Genomic DNA, 19,177 nt, shown 5'->3' with positions numbered 1-19,177 from the left:
CTGTTTCTGAAAGTGCAATACAAAACTATGCATATAGAAGAGTAAAAAGCAAATTCTGAATTTAAAACCTTCACCATTTTATGGCAGTTAATGTTTTTAGCATCACCATATTTCTATTACTTTAGAAATGTCAAAAAGAGAGATGCTAAAGACTGCTGTTTTTTGCAGAGAGGGGCACTGTAGAAGAAAGGGTGTAAGGAAGGAAGGAAGAGACGGAAGAAGAGAGGAAAGAAGGAACCTAGAGCGATTTACTATACCATCTGAACCACAGTCACAAAGAGCTCTCTGAGTGTCCCTGGGAGGCACAAAGCTGCCTGCAGATGATATGGATGCAATGGTTGGTCTGCATGGCCCAGCACATGTGATGAAATCTCACTTCTATTTCACAACCCAGTGTGCATGCTACATAGCCTGACATTTATAATTACAAAATCCTTACAGTACTCCATTAAATGTCCTATGGTATACTTTTCCCTATAGAACAAACTGTAAAAATTATTTTCAGGATCCTAACATTTTCCACTAGTGGAAAAAGAGCACCCTAGGAAATCTGATGATGTTATGCATCTATACTACTAACAGTGTATTTATGAAGGACTGCTTTATACGTATAGAATTTCCTAAGAAAAATAAGAGGATATTATTATTTAGTTCTACGAAAACAAAGCAATTTCCATGCTGGAATCAGTACAAGATAACAATGATTTGTTGATGTGGATATCATGAACTCAAAAATTGTACAGCAAACAAGGATCACAAATCTCTGTAATTATGAAACTATTACATTTAGGTGTTGTCTTTTAACTATAGCCATTCTACATAGTAGCTTGCACATGAATGTACTATACTGAACGCTTGCATGCTGTTTCTTTCTTCTTCTTTTGTTGGGGAGGGGGATGCTTCTTTAAAGGCAGAGATTGATGTGCTTATTTTCTGGTAAACACATTGCCTGTGTAAATGAGATGTCTTTTGGCTATGAATGAATTCTAGTCTTCAGACTCCCAGTTTACTTTAAGAGAGGCTGTTAAGGTTTATGAAGGGGACAGGGTTAAAGATGATAGCTGGATGCTGAGGTTATCAGGATAACCAGGCCAGGTCAGTCACTTCGGCAGTGGTATTCTCAGAGGAGAGAGGAGGTGGAGAATGAGGACAGCTGGAGACTGGGAAGCAGAGCGGGTGTACAATCTTGTTTGGTGCTATTAATCACTGTAAATACATTTATTGTTTTTCTATAACTGAAAATTGTTTGGGTTTTTTTTTGGTAGAATAAGCCACTGATGTTCACAAACTCTACTTTGGATAAACAATTTTCTGAAAAATTTTCTCTATAATAATTCAACGGAGAGAATAAAATGTCTTGGGTAAGTCCACCAACATAATATGCAGTCCTCAAAATGACGTCTTTCAAAGTGCAGTCTATGTCTGTACTGTGCATGAGACTATCTCACAGCTCCATCCCAGACCTAGTGAATCAGAACCTCTGAAGGCAGAGCCCAGGAATCAATGCTCAGGACTCGATGCCGCTCCTGGCCTTTTCTCTTGAGCAGCTCCAAGAAGTAGTTCCTAGGGCACTGGGTTTCAGACCTTATTGTGATTTAAGAATCACCTACAGAGACTGTTAAAGTGCAGATTCCTGGGCTCTTTTGACTTCTGGGGTCCCAGAAAGGAGATGCTTGGTAAATATTTGTAAAAGAAAAAGTGACTAAATAGACATGGGGGTATGCTGGGGCGAGGGAGACTGGTCTGTGTGGGCAATAGCACTGTTTGGTAATTATTTCACACATGTAATCCTTATTTCTTTGAACGTCATATCCTCATATTCTTTCATGACCATGAGTCAAGAATCGAACACCCAATACTTCAAAAGGAAAAAGCTTTTTAAAAAAGGAAGTTGAGCACATGGTTGGCAATCTGAGTAGGTAGAAAAAACAACTATTAAATTGACAAACATACACTCTTTTAGAAGAAAGCAGAAGGGGTATAAGAGATAGGAGGCAGCTTTTGCAACCATTAGCTTCAACTTCAACACATTATACAGTAAGAATGCCTTCAATATATGAAAGCTTTTTGATCAATTTCTTAAATTTCTAAGTGTGATAGTATCAAACTTTTTTTTGTTTCAGATTACTTTGATCTCAACAGTTATGGTCAGACTCTTACCTGTATTCCAAGGTCTTTCATTCTTGCAAATGCGAGCTCTCTCAAATTACCATGCTCTACTCCAGAGCTGACTAAGGGCATTGGAATGTCTCTGTAGGAGAAAAACATCAGCTGTTGCAAAATATAAATCATTCTCTATAGCAGTAAGGCAGGGATATTAAAAAAAAAAAAAGAAATGAACAAAAACAAAAAACCTACAAAGCAGACCAGAAAAGCAGAGGATGAATGTCTTAACCAGGAAGCAAGATTCACAGCTTCTCTATCTCTCAGTTTTCCCACAAATCAAATTATGACTTTCACCTACCACTCAAGGTTTCTGTGAGAAACACCTGATGAAAATCACTTTAAAGTGCAAAACAAATGTCTGATAACCATTAGTAACCATTTTTGGCTGAAGAGACATTTGTACTAAACAAAATAAGAAATAAAACTTTTTTTTACAAAATCCAATTTGCTTAAAGAGGAGAAATAACAATTATTATTAATGTGCTGATTTACAGCTTAATTTTCCCACACAGTTGCTGAATGACAAGTAACCAGGAAGTGCAAAATCCTGGCTTGGCCAATAACTGGTCTCAAAGAATAAATTTTTTCCCTGTTTCCCAAAAATCTAAATTAGAAATGACTCTGCATTAGAAGAATAACAGCTTGCCTAAAGATGAGAGGAAACAAAATTTATTTCCTGGCATTAACATAGCCTAAAGTGCCAGGCATCAAGGAAACTTCAATCAAAGCTGAAGTTATGAATTCCACTTTAGTAGCCCCCAATACTCTCTTCTAAACTCAGATCTAAAGATAAAACAATTAAAAAAATATAAAGTAAGAATATGCTCAGCACATCTGCTTCCTATTCAAAGACAAGTCCTCAATGTGTTTGTCTAATATTTGGTTGATTAGAAGAAAGACTTGAAGAATACACCAAGTATCTTTTCTTCTCATTTTTTGCTTCTGAATCAGCTTGAGTCTTTTCTCTTTCTTTTTACTTATCTCTTCAAATGTTAAGTAACTACAATTAGCTAATTCATCCATTTGATTCTAATAAGATATTCCTTACTCAAAAGTATCAAAAGTCAATCAATTAGCATTAAAAGCTATATACACTAAGTCTATTAGGCTCTAGAAGCCAGCAGTTTCCACAAAGACACTATAAAGCAATGATAAGCCAAATTCTTTAGGACGACACACCAGGGAGTTCAAAGGGAGAGCGACATAAAAAAACATATTTTAGAGTGATTAGTTAATATATATGGTTTACTTTTAGTTTCAGTAAAATAAACTAACTTGCTATTTTTGTGACTAATTTCTTAAAATCAAATACATTTTAAATTAGTAATCAGATGAAATCGAATGAAGGCTAGTGAAGTTAAAAAATATGGTTTATTTTAGCAAGGAATGTGCAAATATACTGTTTTAAGTATTTTACTGTTTCATATTCTATAAGCCAAAGTTACTGTCTTCTAAATGCCCTTTTTACCCTGATATATTTTATAAGTAACTCAAAAATACATGTATATACTTTTACAACTTAAAGGAAAATTTAAAACATTGTTATACATGACATGAAATTAATCTGATTAAAATCAATGGCAACCACTGTTAGTGTCCATTACGTGACAGAGACATTCTATTCTTGTTATTCACAGCAGTTACGTTCTGTAGAGGCCTTGAGTTAGAAATACTGAAGCATTGCTCCTAGGGAAAATGCAGGGTTAGGCTCCTGCGAGCCTTTAGTCATATTTTCTTCAACCAATCAATACATAACCTGTTTTATGCGTGTTTCCGTTTAAAGATACTTTATTTAACATATAACTGATTCATTAACATTGTACTTGTGACCAACGGCACTATAATTCATGCCTCAAAGAAGCTTGTCTAACACATTTATTTTCTCCATAAGGCACATCACAGTCTTCTTGTGCTTAGGAACACTAGACAGCACCTCAGCACTGCAATTCGGAACCATTTTAAATAGCAAAATCAACAAAAAGCAGAAAATGCAAAGAATGTGTTATTAAATAGACTACAAAAAGGACACGTTTACAGTATTAGAGCTGAAACAATCATGCCAATATCCTGTTCCCCATTAACCCTCCAACTACCAGTCTAGCATCCACCAACGACTCCGTCTGTATCACCTTCTCTATAACCGTTGTCAAATAGTGATTAATCTATTTCTATCATCCCTTCTACATTTATTAGTTTAGTCTGTATTGTAATGAAGAGCATTCCCTTCTTCTCTATTTTTTCATTTATTTATAAACTCATGGATTCCTATTTTATTCAGTTGTAATCTGATATTAACATTATTTATTTTGTTGCTTAAATTAAATTTGGCTAGTGGGCATGCATTCAGGCTGGCTTCTGGGTCCTTTTGACATGTCTCAATCGTTCTTTGAATATTTCCTTACTTTCTGGAACAACAAGATGTTCCAGGTTTATCTTGCATGTTTGCTGCCCTGGGATTGGCCATTTTCCAAGAAGCCCTGATTCCTTTTAGTGGTGAGTGATATTTAGAAATCAAGACACGGGCACTCACTGTGCTCATTACTACTGAGGTGTCACTGCCTCTAGACACTCTCAGTGTACACAATTAAGAAATTTATGTATGTATATTGCACTTTTACAAATTGAAGGTTTGTGGCAACCCTGTGTCGAGCAAGTCTATCGGTACCATTTTTCCAAAGCATTTGGTCACTTTGTGTTTCTGTGTCACATTTTGGTAATTCTCACAATCCTTCAAAATTTCTCATTATTTTTTTTGTTATGGTGATCTGTGATCTTTGATATTACCATTGCAATTGTTTTGGGGCACCACAAACTACACCCATATAAGACAATGAACTTAACTGATAAATGTGCATGTTCTGACTTCTCCACTGACCAGCTGTTTCCCTGTTTCTCTCACTCTCCTTAGGCCTCCCTATTCCCTGAGACACAACAATATTGAAATTAGGCCAATTAATAACCCTACAAAGGCCTCTAAGTGTTCAAGTGAAAGGAAGAGTCACACATCTCTCACTTTAAATCGAAAGCTAGAAATGATTAAGCTTAGTGAGGAAGGCATGTTGAAAGCCGAGACAGCTCAAGAGTGAGGCCTCTTGTGCCAAACGGTTAGCCAAGTTGTGAATGCAAAGGAAAAGTTCTTGAAGGAAATTAAAAATACGACTCCAGTGAACACATGAATAAGAAAGTGAAATAGTCTTGTTGCCGATACAAAGAAAGTTTTAGTGGTTTGAAGAGAAGATCAAATCAGCCACAAAATTCTCTTAAGCCAAAGCCTAATCCAGAGCAAGGCCTTAACTCTCTTCAGTTGTATGACGGCTGAAGGAGAAGGAAGCTACAGAAGAAGTCTGAAGCTAGTAGAGGCTGGTTCATGAGGTTTAAGGAAAGAAGCCGTCTCCATAACATAAAAGTGACAGGTGAAGCAGCACGTGCTGATGGAGAAGCTGCAGCAAGTTAACCAGAGGACCTAGGTAAGATACTTCATAAAGGTGGTTACACTAAACAACTGATTTTCAACGTAGACAAAACAACCTTCTACTGGAAGAAGATGCCATCTAGGACTTTCACAGCTAGAGATGAGAAGTCAATGCCTGGCTTCAAAGCTTCAAAGGACAGGCTGACTCCTGTGTTAGGGGTTAATGCAGCTGGTGACTTTAAACTGAAGTCAAAGCTCATTTACCATTCTGAAAATCCTAGAGCCCTTAAGAATTATGCCAAATCTACTCTGCCTGTGTTCTGTAAATGTACCAACAAAGCCTGGATGACAGCACATCTGTTTATAACGTGGTTTACCCAATATTTTAAGCCCACTATTGAGACCTACTGCTCAGAAAAAGATTTCTTTCAAAATATTACTGCTCATTGACAGTGTACCTGGTTACCCAGGAGCTCTGATGGAGATGTATGAGATTAATGTTGTTTTCATGCCTAACACAACATCTACTCTGTAGCCCATGGATCAAAGAGTAATTTCAAGTCCTATTATATAAGAAATACATTTTGTAAGGTCTAGCTGCCATAGATAGTGATTCCTCTGATGGATCTGGGCAAAGTAAATTGAAAAGCTTCTGGAAAGGATTCACCATTCTAAATGTCATTAGGAACATTCACAATTTATGAGAAGAGGTCAAAATATCAACATTAACAGGAATTTGGAAGAAGATGATTCCAATCCTCACAGATGACTTTGAGGGGCTCAAGACTTCAGTGGAGGAAGCAACTGCATGTGCGGCAGAAATAGAAAGAGAACTAGAATTAGAGGCAGAGCCTCAAGATGTGACTGAATTGCTGCCATCTCATAACAAAACTTTAACAGACAAGGAGTTGCTTCTTATGGGTAAGCAATGAAAGTAGTTTCTTGAGATGGAATCTGCTCCTGGTGAAGATGTGAAGACTGCTGAAATGACAACAAAGGATTCAGAATATTACATAAACTTAGTGGATAAAGCAGCAGCAGGATTTGAGAGGAGTGACTCCAATTTTGAAAGACGTTCTACTGTAGGTAAAATGCTGTTAAACGACATTGCATACTACAGAGAAATTGTTTGTGAGCGGAAGTCAATCGATGCAGCAAAACTGTACTGCTGTCTTATTTTAAGAAATTGCCACAGCCACCCCAACCTTTAGCAACCACTACCAGGACCAGTCAGCAGCCATCAACACTGAGGTAAGACCCTCCATCAGCAAAAACGTTTTGACTCGCTGAAGGCTCAGATGACGGTTAGCATTTTTTTTAGCAATAAAGTATTTTTAAAGTAAGGTAGGTAAATTATTTTTTTAGACATAATGCTACTGCATACTTACTTCTACAGTATAGTATAAAAATAACTTTTATAGGGGCTGACCCCGTGGCCGAGTGGTTAAGTTTTCACGCTCCACTTCGGTGGCCCAGGGTTTCGCTGGTTTGGATCCTGGGCGCGGACATGGCACCGCTCGTCAGGCCATGCTGAGGCAGCGTCCCACATGCCACGACTAGAAGGACCCACAGCTAAAATATACAACTATGTACTGGGGAGATTTGGGGAGAAAACACAGAAAAAAAAAAAAGATTGGCAACAGTTGTTACCTCAGGTGCCAATCTTAAAAAAAACAAACAACTTTTATATGCACTTGGAAACCAAAAAATGTGTGTGACTTGCTTTATTGCAGTGGTCTAGAATAGAACTTACAATATCACCAAGGTATGCCTATATATATATATGCATATATATATATAATATGCATGCATATTTACATGCACATAAACATGTATCTATAACTATTTCTATATACAAATTAAAAAACCCAAGAGTTCATGCTGATAATTACAATTCTAATCTGGTGCCTCAATGTTCTTTTCAGCTTTCCTCCTTTCATATTTGTCAATCCTTTCAGACAGTGAGAAATCTGGCCCTCTTATCTTTAGTATGGTTACGTATTTGCTAGATCAAATAATTTATTTGTTCAACGTAAGCAATGTCCCAGCTACTCTAGCAGCCACCTCTATACTCTCTGCCCTTGCTCTCCATTACTTCAGATGCAAGGGATGCTGCTGTCAATGCCTCCATGGCACTGCCTCCACAGTGATGGCAAGTAGAAATGGGAAGAGAAAGGTAGATGGGCACTATGAATACTATTAATAATGAACCAGTACTTTCAAAAGCCACTAAAATTTTCAGTAGAAGTAAACCCTCTGAGGAATAGGTTTTATCATATAGTGTTGTTAAGCAGAACTTTATGATAGAAAGCAAGCCAGAATTACCAGTAAAGCTGGCTAATAATTTGTGGGGCCTAGTGCAAAATGAGAACGAGGGGCCTCTTGATAAAAAATATTAATAATTCAAAGATGGCGAGAGCAGAGCATTAGGCCAAGTGCAAGGCCCTCTGAGACCACACAGGTCACAAGTCCCTGAAGCTGGCCCTGATTACTGCAAAGCACAAGTCAGTGAGGACCCGGTAACACAGGGCTTTATAATGATGCTGACACAGTTCACAGATGTCCTTAAATTTATGTCTGTCACTACAAAAATGCAACACGGCTTTAATGGTCTTTGGCAGTGACATGCCTGGAGTATAACAGATTGGAGTTCTTGCTCACTGAGGAGTAGAAACGTGGCAATCTCCACTTTCAGTGATAAAGTCTTTTTCACTGAAAATGAAGGGAGATAATTCTACATATGCTGAGCATCTTCTATGTGTTAAGTAGTGTATTGAGCAATCTGTAATATATAAAGATAAACAGACACTGTTGCAGTCTTCTAGGAGTTCAAAACCCAGGTGAGATTACTGACCATCTGAACTTGCTACATCCATCTGGGTAGGAGTTAAAATTATTTTTAGGTCTTTCATTTCGTTTCGCTCTAGTTTCACTTTCTTGGCTTGAAATTACATTCAAGAATACTCACTTTCTATTTCAACAGGTAAGCATTTCAAGCCGAGAGGTGCTAATATTTGCAATTTGCTCATCAAAAACCTTTCAAAGTGATGTCTAGAGCTTATTTGGTCTGAATTTCTCACGCTTCAGAAGCATGTTTTGGTTGCAAATTGGTATTCCTATTCGAATGCTTCACAGTGATTTAAATATCACACGCAGGCAGACAGCTGTCAAATAGCCTGCGGGCAGCAGCAGTTTAATGTGGCTCCATCATGTGTCTGGACAGAATTTTACATTTAATTACTGACTGCACCCTTCAGGGCTGCAACACAGAATCACCTATTAGGATGCTGCTTCATAAAGACACCCAGGAAGATGTTATTGACTCAACTGTCATGAAATTAGAAGTGTAAATTAGTTAAGAAAAAAAGGGGGGGGGGTGCAGTGGGGAAATGGCCAATTAAAAATATCAAGTAACCTGTTAGTAAAATATACTGTTGAAAAAAGACAAGTGTAAAACATGGTATTTTCACTCAAAATATCTTTCCTCCTACTTTCCTTCCTCTGTTCCTCCCTTCTGACACCTGTCTAAAAAGTAATTCCTAGAATCCTCTTCTCTGCGTATGAGTTTAGATTCACTAGTCAACACTAAGCATATTGCCTGTAGTTGGCAGGAGCTGTCACTAGGTGAACCTACATAAAATAGCCAGATTTCCTGAAGGCACAGAACACAGACACATATGATTTTCCTTTATTATGATTTAAAACAAAAATAAACAAACTGTAAATATTAAAATCACTTGGATTAAACACTCTGGGAGGAGGCTTTTCGCCTTTGCCAATGTTTCCTTCTAGCAAGACATAAGTGACTGCTTCCAAATTAAGGAAAGTAAGGTGCTTCACTGCATTCTTAGACTAGTTTCAGTTTTCTACATTCTCAGAATTGCTCTAAAAGTTTAAAACTGAAGATAGAAGAAACATGCAGAGTCAAAACCCAGTGATTCTCCTTTCCCAAATCAGAAGATTTCTCAGCCCCTTAACACTGTCTAAACACCAAGTCTTCTCTTGTGCACGTTTGTATATAATGCTTGAGTTATCCATTAACACTTTCCTTAGCACTTTTATTTCAAAATTATACAATCTAGCTCTTGATACAAGTTTCTTTCTAGAAGTCTAGATATAACAAATTCTAGATGTATCTGAATATAACTTTAAAACACCAGTAAATGGGATACAACGTTTTAAAACAGAGATATGAAGCTGTTTTACCAGAACACAGTATCAAATTGTTATTAAGTGTGCTATGCGAACATGGACACGGCTTTCTGTTCCCCTAGTCTCCTTATTTGTCCACAAAAGAGGAGATAATTCAAAAGGCCTCTGACAGGTAAAGGTAAAATTTATTAGTTTTTTTTGAGCTATTTCAATAAAAAGTACCATCTCCTTTATGACCCAAATTCCATGACTGGCCAGTTATATATAAACAGACAACTGATATAAGAAAAAACAAAACAATAATCATTTACATGGAAACAATGTTAATCCTCACTAATAACTAGTAAAATGCAAATTAATATCCCTAGGTAAATAAAATAAAAAATACAAGCATCCAATTCTATAGAGGTGATAAAACCAGCAAATATTTACTCTAAATTGGTATAATCTATTTGGAAAACCATATCAATATACATAGCAAAAACTACAACATTCACTTAGACTCCCCTTGTTCCAGAAAATATATTAATAATAATAATAATTAAAAAGATGCTTGGACCCTTATCAGGAGTAACCCTTCTCCTAGATTATATGAATCCAACAGATTATTTCAACAGAAGTAAAAAGTTCTACATACATGGATTTTAGCTGTAGTGGAGGCCAGGATAATGATCAACCAAAAAAAAAAAGTAAAGAAGAGTTTACTGAGTAAGACAAATCAAAATGCTAGACTAGTATGCTGCCATTAAAATTATAATTGAAGATTATTCTAAGTTTTTACCAAGAAATGTAATGCAAAAATGCAAGAACATATTTGCCAATATATAAAATGTACTGTTGTGTAAAGATGCATCCCAATTATACAAGGAAATTCTTGGAAAAATAATCTAAGCCTGTTATTAATAGATATATTGAAAGCGATTTTAAAGTAGCTTTATAGAGAAAATATTTTATTCATGTAAATATATTACTATATGACTGGAAATTAAGAAGAAAATAAAAGTTCTGGATAATTAGTAATATTCTATAAACTCTGTTGGAAAAATGTACAAAATCACATGATCAAACAGAAATGTACTCGGATCAACTTGTACACAGCAGAAACCCATCATACCCTATACCTCTCAGCACTGCAAAGGCCGCGTCGAGAATTTCAGTGATTACTGATAACAAAAAGCAAGTCAATATAAAGTAAATGAGTCATTTTTTATGCAGTATATACAAAGAAAATATGTAAATATAAAAGGGGTAAAAAGCAAGCAGCAAAATATAATAAATCTGAATGAATTCCTACGCAAGTAGCCACAGTAATAGTTCATCAGTGTTCAATGCAAAACAAAGTAACATAAAATATTTGAAGGAATTCTGCCCATGCTTATAGAAAAACAAATGCTTTATCGAACGTCAGTCCACAGTAAGCTACATTAAAAAAACAGAATTCTAATGGAAACTTCTATAACAATATCATAGGTATATTAAAAACATAAAAATATAAAAATAAAATAAAATGGAAAATACCATAAAGACTTGAATCTTTATACTAAAAAACTTAGAAAACAATCACATTCAAAGTTAAGAAAATTATCAGTCTCAAAGCATGAAAATCAGACATCACAGCTAGACTCCAGACGACTCCCTCCACCAAAGACATTTACTGTGCTAGGAACTGAGTCATCACTGTCTTCAAACAACAAACTGTCCTCAGACTCACTGAGGACATTACTAACTCCACATTTTTAAAGAGATTTTACCTCATTTTACAGTATTCCATTAAGTTTTAATTCACTCACACATTTATAAAGTAACAGAGTGTCACTTGAACATCTTAAGCCTTCATCCACCTGTACCATTTGTCCCACGTCAACCCTTTAAGTGATGTACTGATAGAGAACTATAACTGACAGGTTGGCCTCCTGGAATTAGAGCTGGAGGGCTCTTCCACGGCCAGTTCTCCAGAGAGAGCTGAAATACGGTCATGATAAGAGAACTGAGAACAGGGAGCTTTCTTTAATCAGCCTCATGTTCGATATCCATATCATGCCTTTCTCGTATATGTTCAGGTTGTATTATATACATATTCTTAATTCTTCCTGGCATGACTCCTTTATAATCTTCCTACAGAGACTATATTTGCTGCTCTTGTTTTCTTGAAGGTTTTATTTTCTTGGTGGTAGGCCAAGATAATGTCCTACAGTGATATTTCACAAAGTCCAGAAAATTAAGCTTTTAATGTTATAGCAATGTCTCTGTTGCTTTTGACTCACTGGTTACAGCAGTAAGAAATTTAAAGCTGAAAACGAAGGGGGTAAATGCAAATTCTTCATCTGACTGCCTGTGTGCTCTATGCCTTGTTACTTTTGGTAAGAAAACTATGGTATCTACAGCTGTAAAATTTCTATCGATTCTGTGATATTTGTTGCCATGCTTTGCTGCTGGGAAATATGTTCACTATTCTCTGGTTGCCCTGTAGTCTAAGTGCCTGACATTAAGCTTTTTGATTGTAGTATAAGTGCTTGACATTATGTTTTTTGTGTGTGTGAGGAAGATTTGCCCTGAGCTAACATCTGTGCCAATCTTCCTCTATTTTGTACGTGGGATGCCTCCACAGCTTGGCTGATGAGTGGAGTAGGTGTATGCCTGGGACCCAAACCCATGAACCCAGGCCGCTGAAACAAAGCATGTGGAACTTTAACCACTCAGCCACGGGGCTGGCCCATTGACGTTACCTTTTTGACTACTGAGGCATCCATTTCAAAACACACCCATCCTAAATAAACATATTGCCAGCTGTTATGACACAGCTACAAACAAAACAGCCAGATAAGGAATTAGGCTGCCCCACCAATGAAGGTCCCTCTTTCAGAAAGCCCTTGGTAACCTAGATAATTGACCATTTGAATGACCCTATTTCTCCCTCCCTGCACCCTAATTCCCATTCTTATGCTTTAAATTAGCCAATAAAGAGTAAACCCACAAAACCCTAGACACTCCACCCTTGGATCCTAATAAAAGCAGAACCTCAGGTTCATATCCCTCACCCTTGCCATGTGCCCTTGGGGCTTGCTGGGTACCCTCCAAGACCTGTGAGTAATAAATCTTGTTCCTCAACCTTCCCTGAAGGTTTTTGCTGAAGTGCATCCTGCAATCATAATAAGAAGCCTAACAGCCAGTCCAGCCACAACACTGGCCCTGTGGGGGAAATGTCTGGGGGGATCTCTAGCAGTAGTGCCTCAGGCATTCCTAGCTGACAGCATCACTATCAACAGGTTGAGACCAACACAACAGTGATATTTGTTGCCAGGCTTTGCTGCTGGGGAGCAGTATCTTTACTGTTCTCTGGTTGCCCAAGTCATTGCATTTCACAAAGCAAATGATCTTTTTCTTTTGTCTTTGTTAATACTACTTATTACATCTTTCTTTTCTACTGTATTAATTTAAATTTTTTGAAATAATCTCAAAGTTACAGAAAAGTCCCAAGTGCAATACAAATAATTATTTTCCTGAACTATCTGAAAGTAAATTGGAAACAAGATGTCCCAACAGCCCCAGGATACTTTACTTCCTACAATAAGGATATTCTCTAACATAACCATAAAACAACCATCAGAATCAGGAAATTAACACTGATGCTTAACTAGTGTCTAATCCTAGACTCCATTCCAGCTTCACCAGTATCTCAATGTCCCTTCTAGCAGAAGGAGCCAGTCAGAACCTTGTGTTGTGTTTAGTTGTCATGTCTCTTTCATCTCCTCCAAAATGGAACTCTTTCCTTTGTGGGGGCCTGGAATTGGCCACCCCAAGATATGTCTCTTTGCCATGAGGATTATTTGGGGTTGGTTACTTTTAATAAACTGGGACAGGGAAGGAGGCTCTGAGGAGTGTAACCTGCTTGCCCTTTGTTAGGAGACACTTACATTGTAAAGGAAATCTCCATCTGTAAAGTTGTCTCCCTCTCTGTACCAGGAAGAAGGGGGGATGACCTTATCTGTAGAAACTCCTATCAATACAGAATCCAAGGACTTAAATCTGCATAATAATCTTATTCCTGTTTATTGTGCTTGTCTGGTAACCTCCTGTAACTGACTCCCCCCACCCCCAACATCCTCCTTTGTCTTTAGCTGGATATGATATTTAAGGTGGGGGCTTCAGCCATTTTGGTGAGTTGCTCAGCTTGCCTGAGCCTCTCCCATGTATACATTATAAAGCTTTGTTTAATTTTCTCCTGCTATTATGTCTCATGTGAATTTAATTCGTTCTCCGGCCAGACGAACCCAGAGAGGGTAGAGGAAATGTCTTCCTCCCCTACACCTTGATCCTCATACTTTTGAAGATTACAGGCCAGTTACTTTTTAGAATGTTCCTCAGTTTGGGTTTGTCTGATGTTTCCTCATGATCAGATTCAGATTATGGAGTTTTGGCTGAGTAACACAGAAGTGATGCTGTGTTTTCAACACATACTGTGAGGTGGCACAAAACTGTGATTTGTACTATTACTGATGATACTCACTTTGATCAGCTACTAGCCTTCTTCATGGTGAAGTTACTCTTTTCCACCTTGTAATTAATAAGTATATTGTGGGGAGGTACTTTGAAACAATGTACAGTCAATTCTCATTATTTGCGGTAGTTAAGTTGTACAAAGTTGCCGCAAACACTGAACTGGTAAATATTAAAACACTGCTCCTAGGGAAAATACGGGGTTAGGTTCCCGTGAGCCTCTGGTCACAATATTTTCATCAACTGATCAATACATAACCTTGTTTCACATGTGTTTCTGTTTAAGGACACTGTTTATACATACCATTGATTCATTAACATTGAACTCATGGGCAACAGTGCTATAACTCAAGCCTGAATGAAGCTTATCTAACACATGTATTTTCTCCATAAGGCACACTATAGCCTTCTTGCATGTAGGAACACTACACAAAACTTCTGTATTATGCTTAAGGGCCAGTTTAAACAGTGAAATCACCAACAAACAGCACAAGAATGCAAAAAAAACCATGGCATTAAATAGACTGTGAAAAAGACACACATTATATTTACTACATTTACAATTATTTCATATCTACCTATATGTTGAAAACCATGAGTTTACACCAATATCTCCTATTCCAAAACAATAGAGGGTACACTCTAATTTTCTCCATTTTCACATTTGTAATTCCCTTTTCAGATAACAAAAAAGCTAGCTCCCATTATCCTTAATATTATCTACTTATTAGATCAACCCCCTGCAAGTAACCAATCTTTTGTTGCTGCCCTCCTCTGTACACCTGCTCAGAGACATCCTCCTCACCCTGCTCAGCTCTGACATCCTGTGCCAGATGAGCCCTCTGCAAGAATGCCCTTTTTACCACATTCAGGCTGCAATACCCTGCACCACACCACTGCCTCCTCCACCAAGAACAACCTTCTCACCCTGCACTGGGCCCTTTGGCTCCCTACTTCTTCCGCACAGAGGCCTGCATTGTTCAGCACCTCCTAATGTCTTTTGGACTGAATTGTTCAGAAGAGTTGAAAAAGAAGGGGAAGGACAGCACAAACAACTGAATTTTCTCTTCAGTATCTCCTTAGTATTTTCAAGTGTATTTTAAAAAATAGAGATCATATAGGCCCAACTGAAGGGCCAATACAGTTGGCCCTCCATATCCATGGGTTCCATATCCATGGAGTCAACCAAGTACAGATGAAAAGGCCTACGATGGTGGCATCTGTCCTGAACACGTGCAGACTTTTTTCTTGTCACTATTCCCTAAACAACAGAGTATAACAACTAGTTACATAGCATTTACATTGTATTAGGTATTTTAAGTAAGTAGATATGATTTAAAGTATATGGGAAGATGTATGTAGATTTTATGCAAATACTATGCCATTTTAAATAGGGGCCTCAGCATCCTTAGAGTTTGGTATCTGCAGGGGGTCCTGGAGCCAATCCCCTGTGGATATCAAGGGATAACTAATTTAAAAATTTTAAGAAATCAATATGTTATAGCAGAAGTACAGTGTAAACATCCTTCGGCCTTTAAGCAAATTCATTATTTTATATCCTGGATAATTTTCTTTTAGTTGATAATTCTGCTTGTTTTCAGTACTCACTGTTTTACATTATTAGTAACACAATTTTTGTGCTCAGTGGAGTACTAGTCACAGCAGTTGATTGTACATGCATTTGCTAGTCACATTTTGCTCTTCTATTTGTAATACTGGAATCAGGGCAGTTTCTGGTAGAGTGGTGGAAATGTGCCTTAATGGCCAGCAAATACAGGAATTGCTTTGTTAGGATTATAGATAGATAGGTAAGTTTTTGGCTTTTGAAATTTTCCTTCACTGTTATGTTATGTTTCTAGTTAAAAAAAGATGAAAGGCCCAGGACTGCAAATGACATCTTAGTTTCTTTCCTAGGAAAAAGACAGTTAAGATGATTTCCTTCAAGCTATCAGGAATATGTCACACTTTCTCCAAATTTACATTAATATCTATAAAGAATGATTACTGTTACTCTTTCTTTTTTCTTCACCAGCTCTACAACAGTAGGACACACGGCTACACTTTCTCCTCCCTCTCTCACTACTGTGTCTAGATTGAAGTAGACCAGGAAAAGGAAATCCTGATGTAGGATCATAAGCTCCTGGAACTAAGCACCACACCCATTTACCACCATCACTCCATTTCCTGGCTCACAAATGAATGGCAAGATAAATACCTGAATAAATATGATACTGGCAAAGTGGCTTGGACACGTTGTCTTTTCACTTCCATCCCTCTCTGTTTACACAGAGAATGCCAGGTGTCCTACTTTTAATTAAAAAAAATTCAAACCCCTCAATATGAAATCAGACTATTCTTTTTAAGCATTCTAAATAGACAGACTAGTCACTGATTATTTCTGGCATAAAAGACAACACACTACCTCTGCACTCGGTACACTCGAGTCCATGGAGGCACAAGGGCAAGGATCCGAGCCACCAACTCGATCAAGTCACTAGGAGAATAACTCTTGTATCTTCCTGATTTCCAAAGCTCATAAAGCCCCGTTCCACGAATCACCAGGGTAGGGTACAGTTTCAAACCATCAGGACGAAAAGCAGGGTTCTCAAAAAACTCCTGTGAATAGAGAACAGAAAATTACTTCTCCATCACTTATGTAGAGATTACCCATGGGGAAGTTTCAATGCTGGGCCAGCTTCTCTCACATAACTACCTGGTACTTAGGCTGCCTTTGGTTTCCTCCATCAAGGGAGGGGATGCAGACAGAACAGAAACTCACTGTCTTTACAGCCTCACTGGAGCAAAGCATGTGTGTGCTGGGTTACAAAGCCCTCGCTAATCCAGCCCCTACTGCTGCAATCTCATCTCACATCACCCTCACCACCTTGCCTCTCTGCCTTTGCGAAGGCAATTTCCTCTGCTGGGGAAGTTTGTCAATTTTTCTTCATCTAGCTAATCTTCAGGTCTCAGCTCGATTGCCAATTCTTCAGAGAGGCCTTCCTGACCTTCAAACAAAAGTTGCTTCACTTAAAAAAAAAAAATCCTATTGAATTATATATTACTGCTTTCTTAACATCATCATACTGACAATTTATTCAACAAATGCCTTCACCTCTAGGCTGTATCCTTCCTTTTAATAATGGAATATATTTAATTGTTTAAACTTTTAAGAAGTTGTGACAGAGATTATCATTCGGCCTGTAAAACCTAAAACATTTACTATACGGCCCTCTGGAGAAAACGTATGCCCATCTCTGGATATGACCATTTTGTCCTCAGGCCAACTGGCAGTGTTCCTAACCCAGGATATACACGTGGCCCATTTGTTATCTTGACACTGAGCAATACATCTAATTCATCTACTTTGACACAGTCATTTCCTGTACTCTATCACCCCAGCTGGCTGCCTTATTTCTTTATTTGGGATGCAGCAAGGAGTCACCAGGGGTTCTCCTTTCCATGATTTTGCACTGCCAGTTTGCTCTTATCTTGCTTTTGCATGATACGTGATGGAGGAATGAAGGGGGCTCATCCAGTTTCCTCTAACCCCCATTCTGGCATTAGTACCCATACGCCAGCAGTACTATATTTTATGAACTGTAAAAATGCTTTTTATCTTGTGCTACATTGTTCTTGCAGAGCTTTCCATTGTTTAACTTGCTTTTCAAAAAAATGTAACTGTAGGCTTTTCGATCACTCTCACTGATTTCTGTCATATTCTTAAATGTTGTATTGTTCGTGCACCATTTGGTTTTAGGGATATTCTTCTATAATTGCATGTAATTTTCCCTGTAATATTTACATATTGAAGATTCATCAGATCTTTAAAATATATATTCTATAGCCATCCACAAAGAGCATGTATGCAAGTTATTCTCTACCTAGTTTGAATCCATATTGGAACATACGATTTCAGAAAAGTACTTCTGGTCCTTGTATAATAAACTTAGGAGACATATAGGCTGATATACCCCTTTCATAACAATGATGATAGATGGAAGTGGTTCTGGACTTCTGGGTAAACACGGAGAATTCAAATGTGTTTATTTCTGTTCCCTCCAACATCACACTAAAATAACAGGAAATAATTTTTTAAAAAGTATAAACCAGAAGAACAAGGAGAACATTAGAGGAGATAAGAGAGGGACAAGTGATTGCAATAAATATTTGGAGGACAGAAAATGGAGGGGGGATTGGTAAATGACTTTGCAAGTGAAGAAAACCACAAACAAAGTATCCGTAAAAGAGGATACCAAGGAAAGGCCAGCTCAGTCCCTCCAAAGTCCCAGAAAGGCTCACGGATCACAAGCACCAGGAACTGAGCAGGATGGAAGAGAGCACTGGATCAAAGTCTGTACAGAGAAGGATTCATCCCTTATTCCTCTGCCTTTGCTACAGGCAGCCAGCTGCCTGTTTGTTTCCTGGAGAACCTGGAAAGCTGCTAGACTCTAAGAAAGGCCTGTGAGATCAGGCTGAAAACAGGAAGACTAAGTGAAAGCCAGCACACTGACTGGTGAACTCCCTGTCCTGCTCCTCGGACACCAGCAGCCAATTTTCTGTGACCTATGCACACCACCCACCCCCAAGCAGGAAGCTGGAGAGGTCATCTCTGGATTAATCAAAGGGCCCTAAACAAGAGTTTAAGATACTGACATTTGGGAATCCCCTAAAGAAAGGAGGGCTGATTATATGAACATCCTTCAGTAAGGCACAACAGCTGCTAGACACAGAGAGCTTGCAATCTGGTTTTTCAGTCCCTCACTTTTAAAGTATGACCATTTGGCTAAGGATCACCAGAAAAGCGAGGAAAGCCTAGAACATGAACGGCAGATCAAAACAAAAAGAAGAAAAGGAACTTGGAGGAAAGAGGAAAACAAAACAACAACAACAAAAAACCGACTATAATTAATTCCTTCAGACGGATAAGAAAAAAATATATTACATTCATAA

At 37.9% G+C, this 19,177-nt stretch overlaps 1 protein-coding gene and 1 long non-coding RNA gene across 3 annotated transcripts in view; one reads left to right on the top strand and one right to left on the bottom strand.

The window, feature by feature from the left end:
• LOC139082036 (uncharacterized) overlaps nt 1-7,209 on the top strand; it is a 114,513-nt gene extending 107,304 nt beyond the window's left edge. The window contains exon 3 of the long non-coding RNA XR_011537696.1: nt 5,075-7,209. This is a non-coding gene — a long non-coding RNA (uncharacterized lncRNA). The remainder of the gene's footprint in view (nt 1-5,074) is intronic.
• ELP3 (elongator acetyltransferase complex subunit 3) overlaps nt 1-19,177 on the bottom strand; it is a 95,527-nt gene that overhangs the window by 31,779 nt on the left and 44,571 nt on the right. For both annotated transcript variants that reach the window (XM_008519287.2, XM_070611355.1), the window contains 2 exons: nt 16,650-16,843; nt 2,161-2,251 (listed from right to left, as the gene is read on the bottom strand). In XM_008519287.2, the coding sequence (XP_008517509.1) occupies nt 2,161-2,251; nt 16,650-16,843 (285 nt within the window). The remainder of the gene's footprint in view (nt 1-2,160; nt 2,252-16,649; nt 16,844-19,177) is intronic.

This window comes from Equus przewalskii, chromosome 2 (assembly GCF_037783145.1).
Source record: "Equus przewalskii isolate Varuska chromosome 2, EquPr2, whole genome shotgun sequence".
NCBI lineage: Eukaryota > Metazoa > Chordata > Mammalia > Perissodactyla > Equidae > Equus > Equus przewalskii.
The sequence above is the reverse complement of the archived record's forward strand: the minus strand, read 5'-3'. Positions and strand labels throughout refer to the sequence as shown.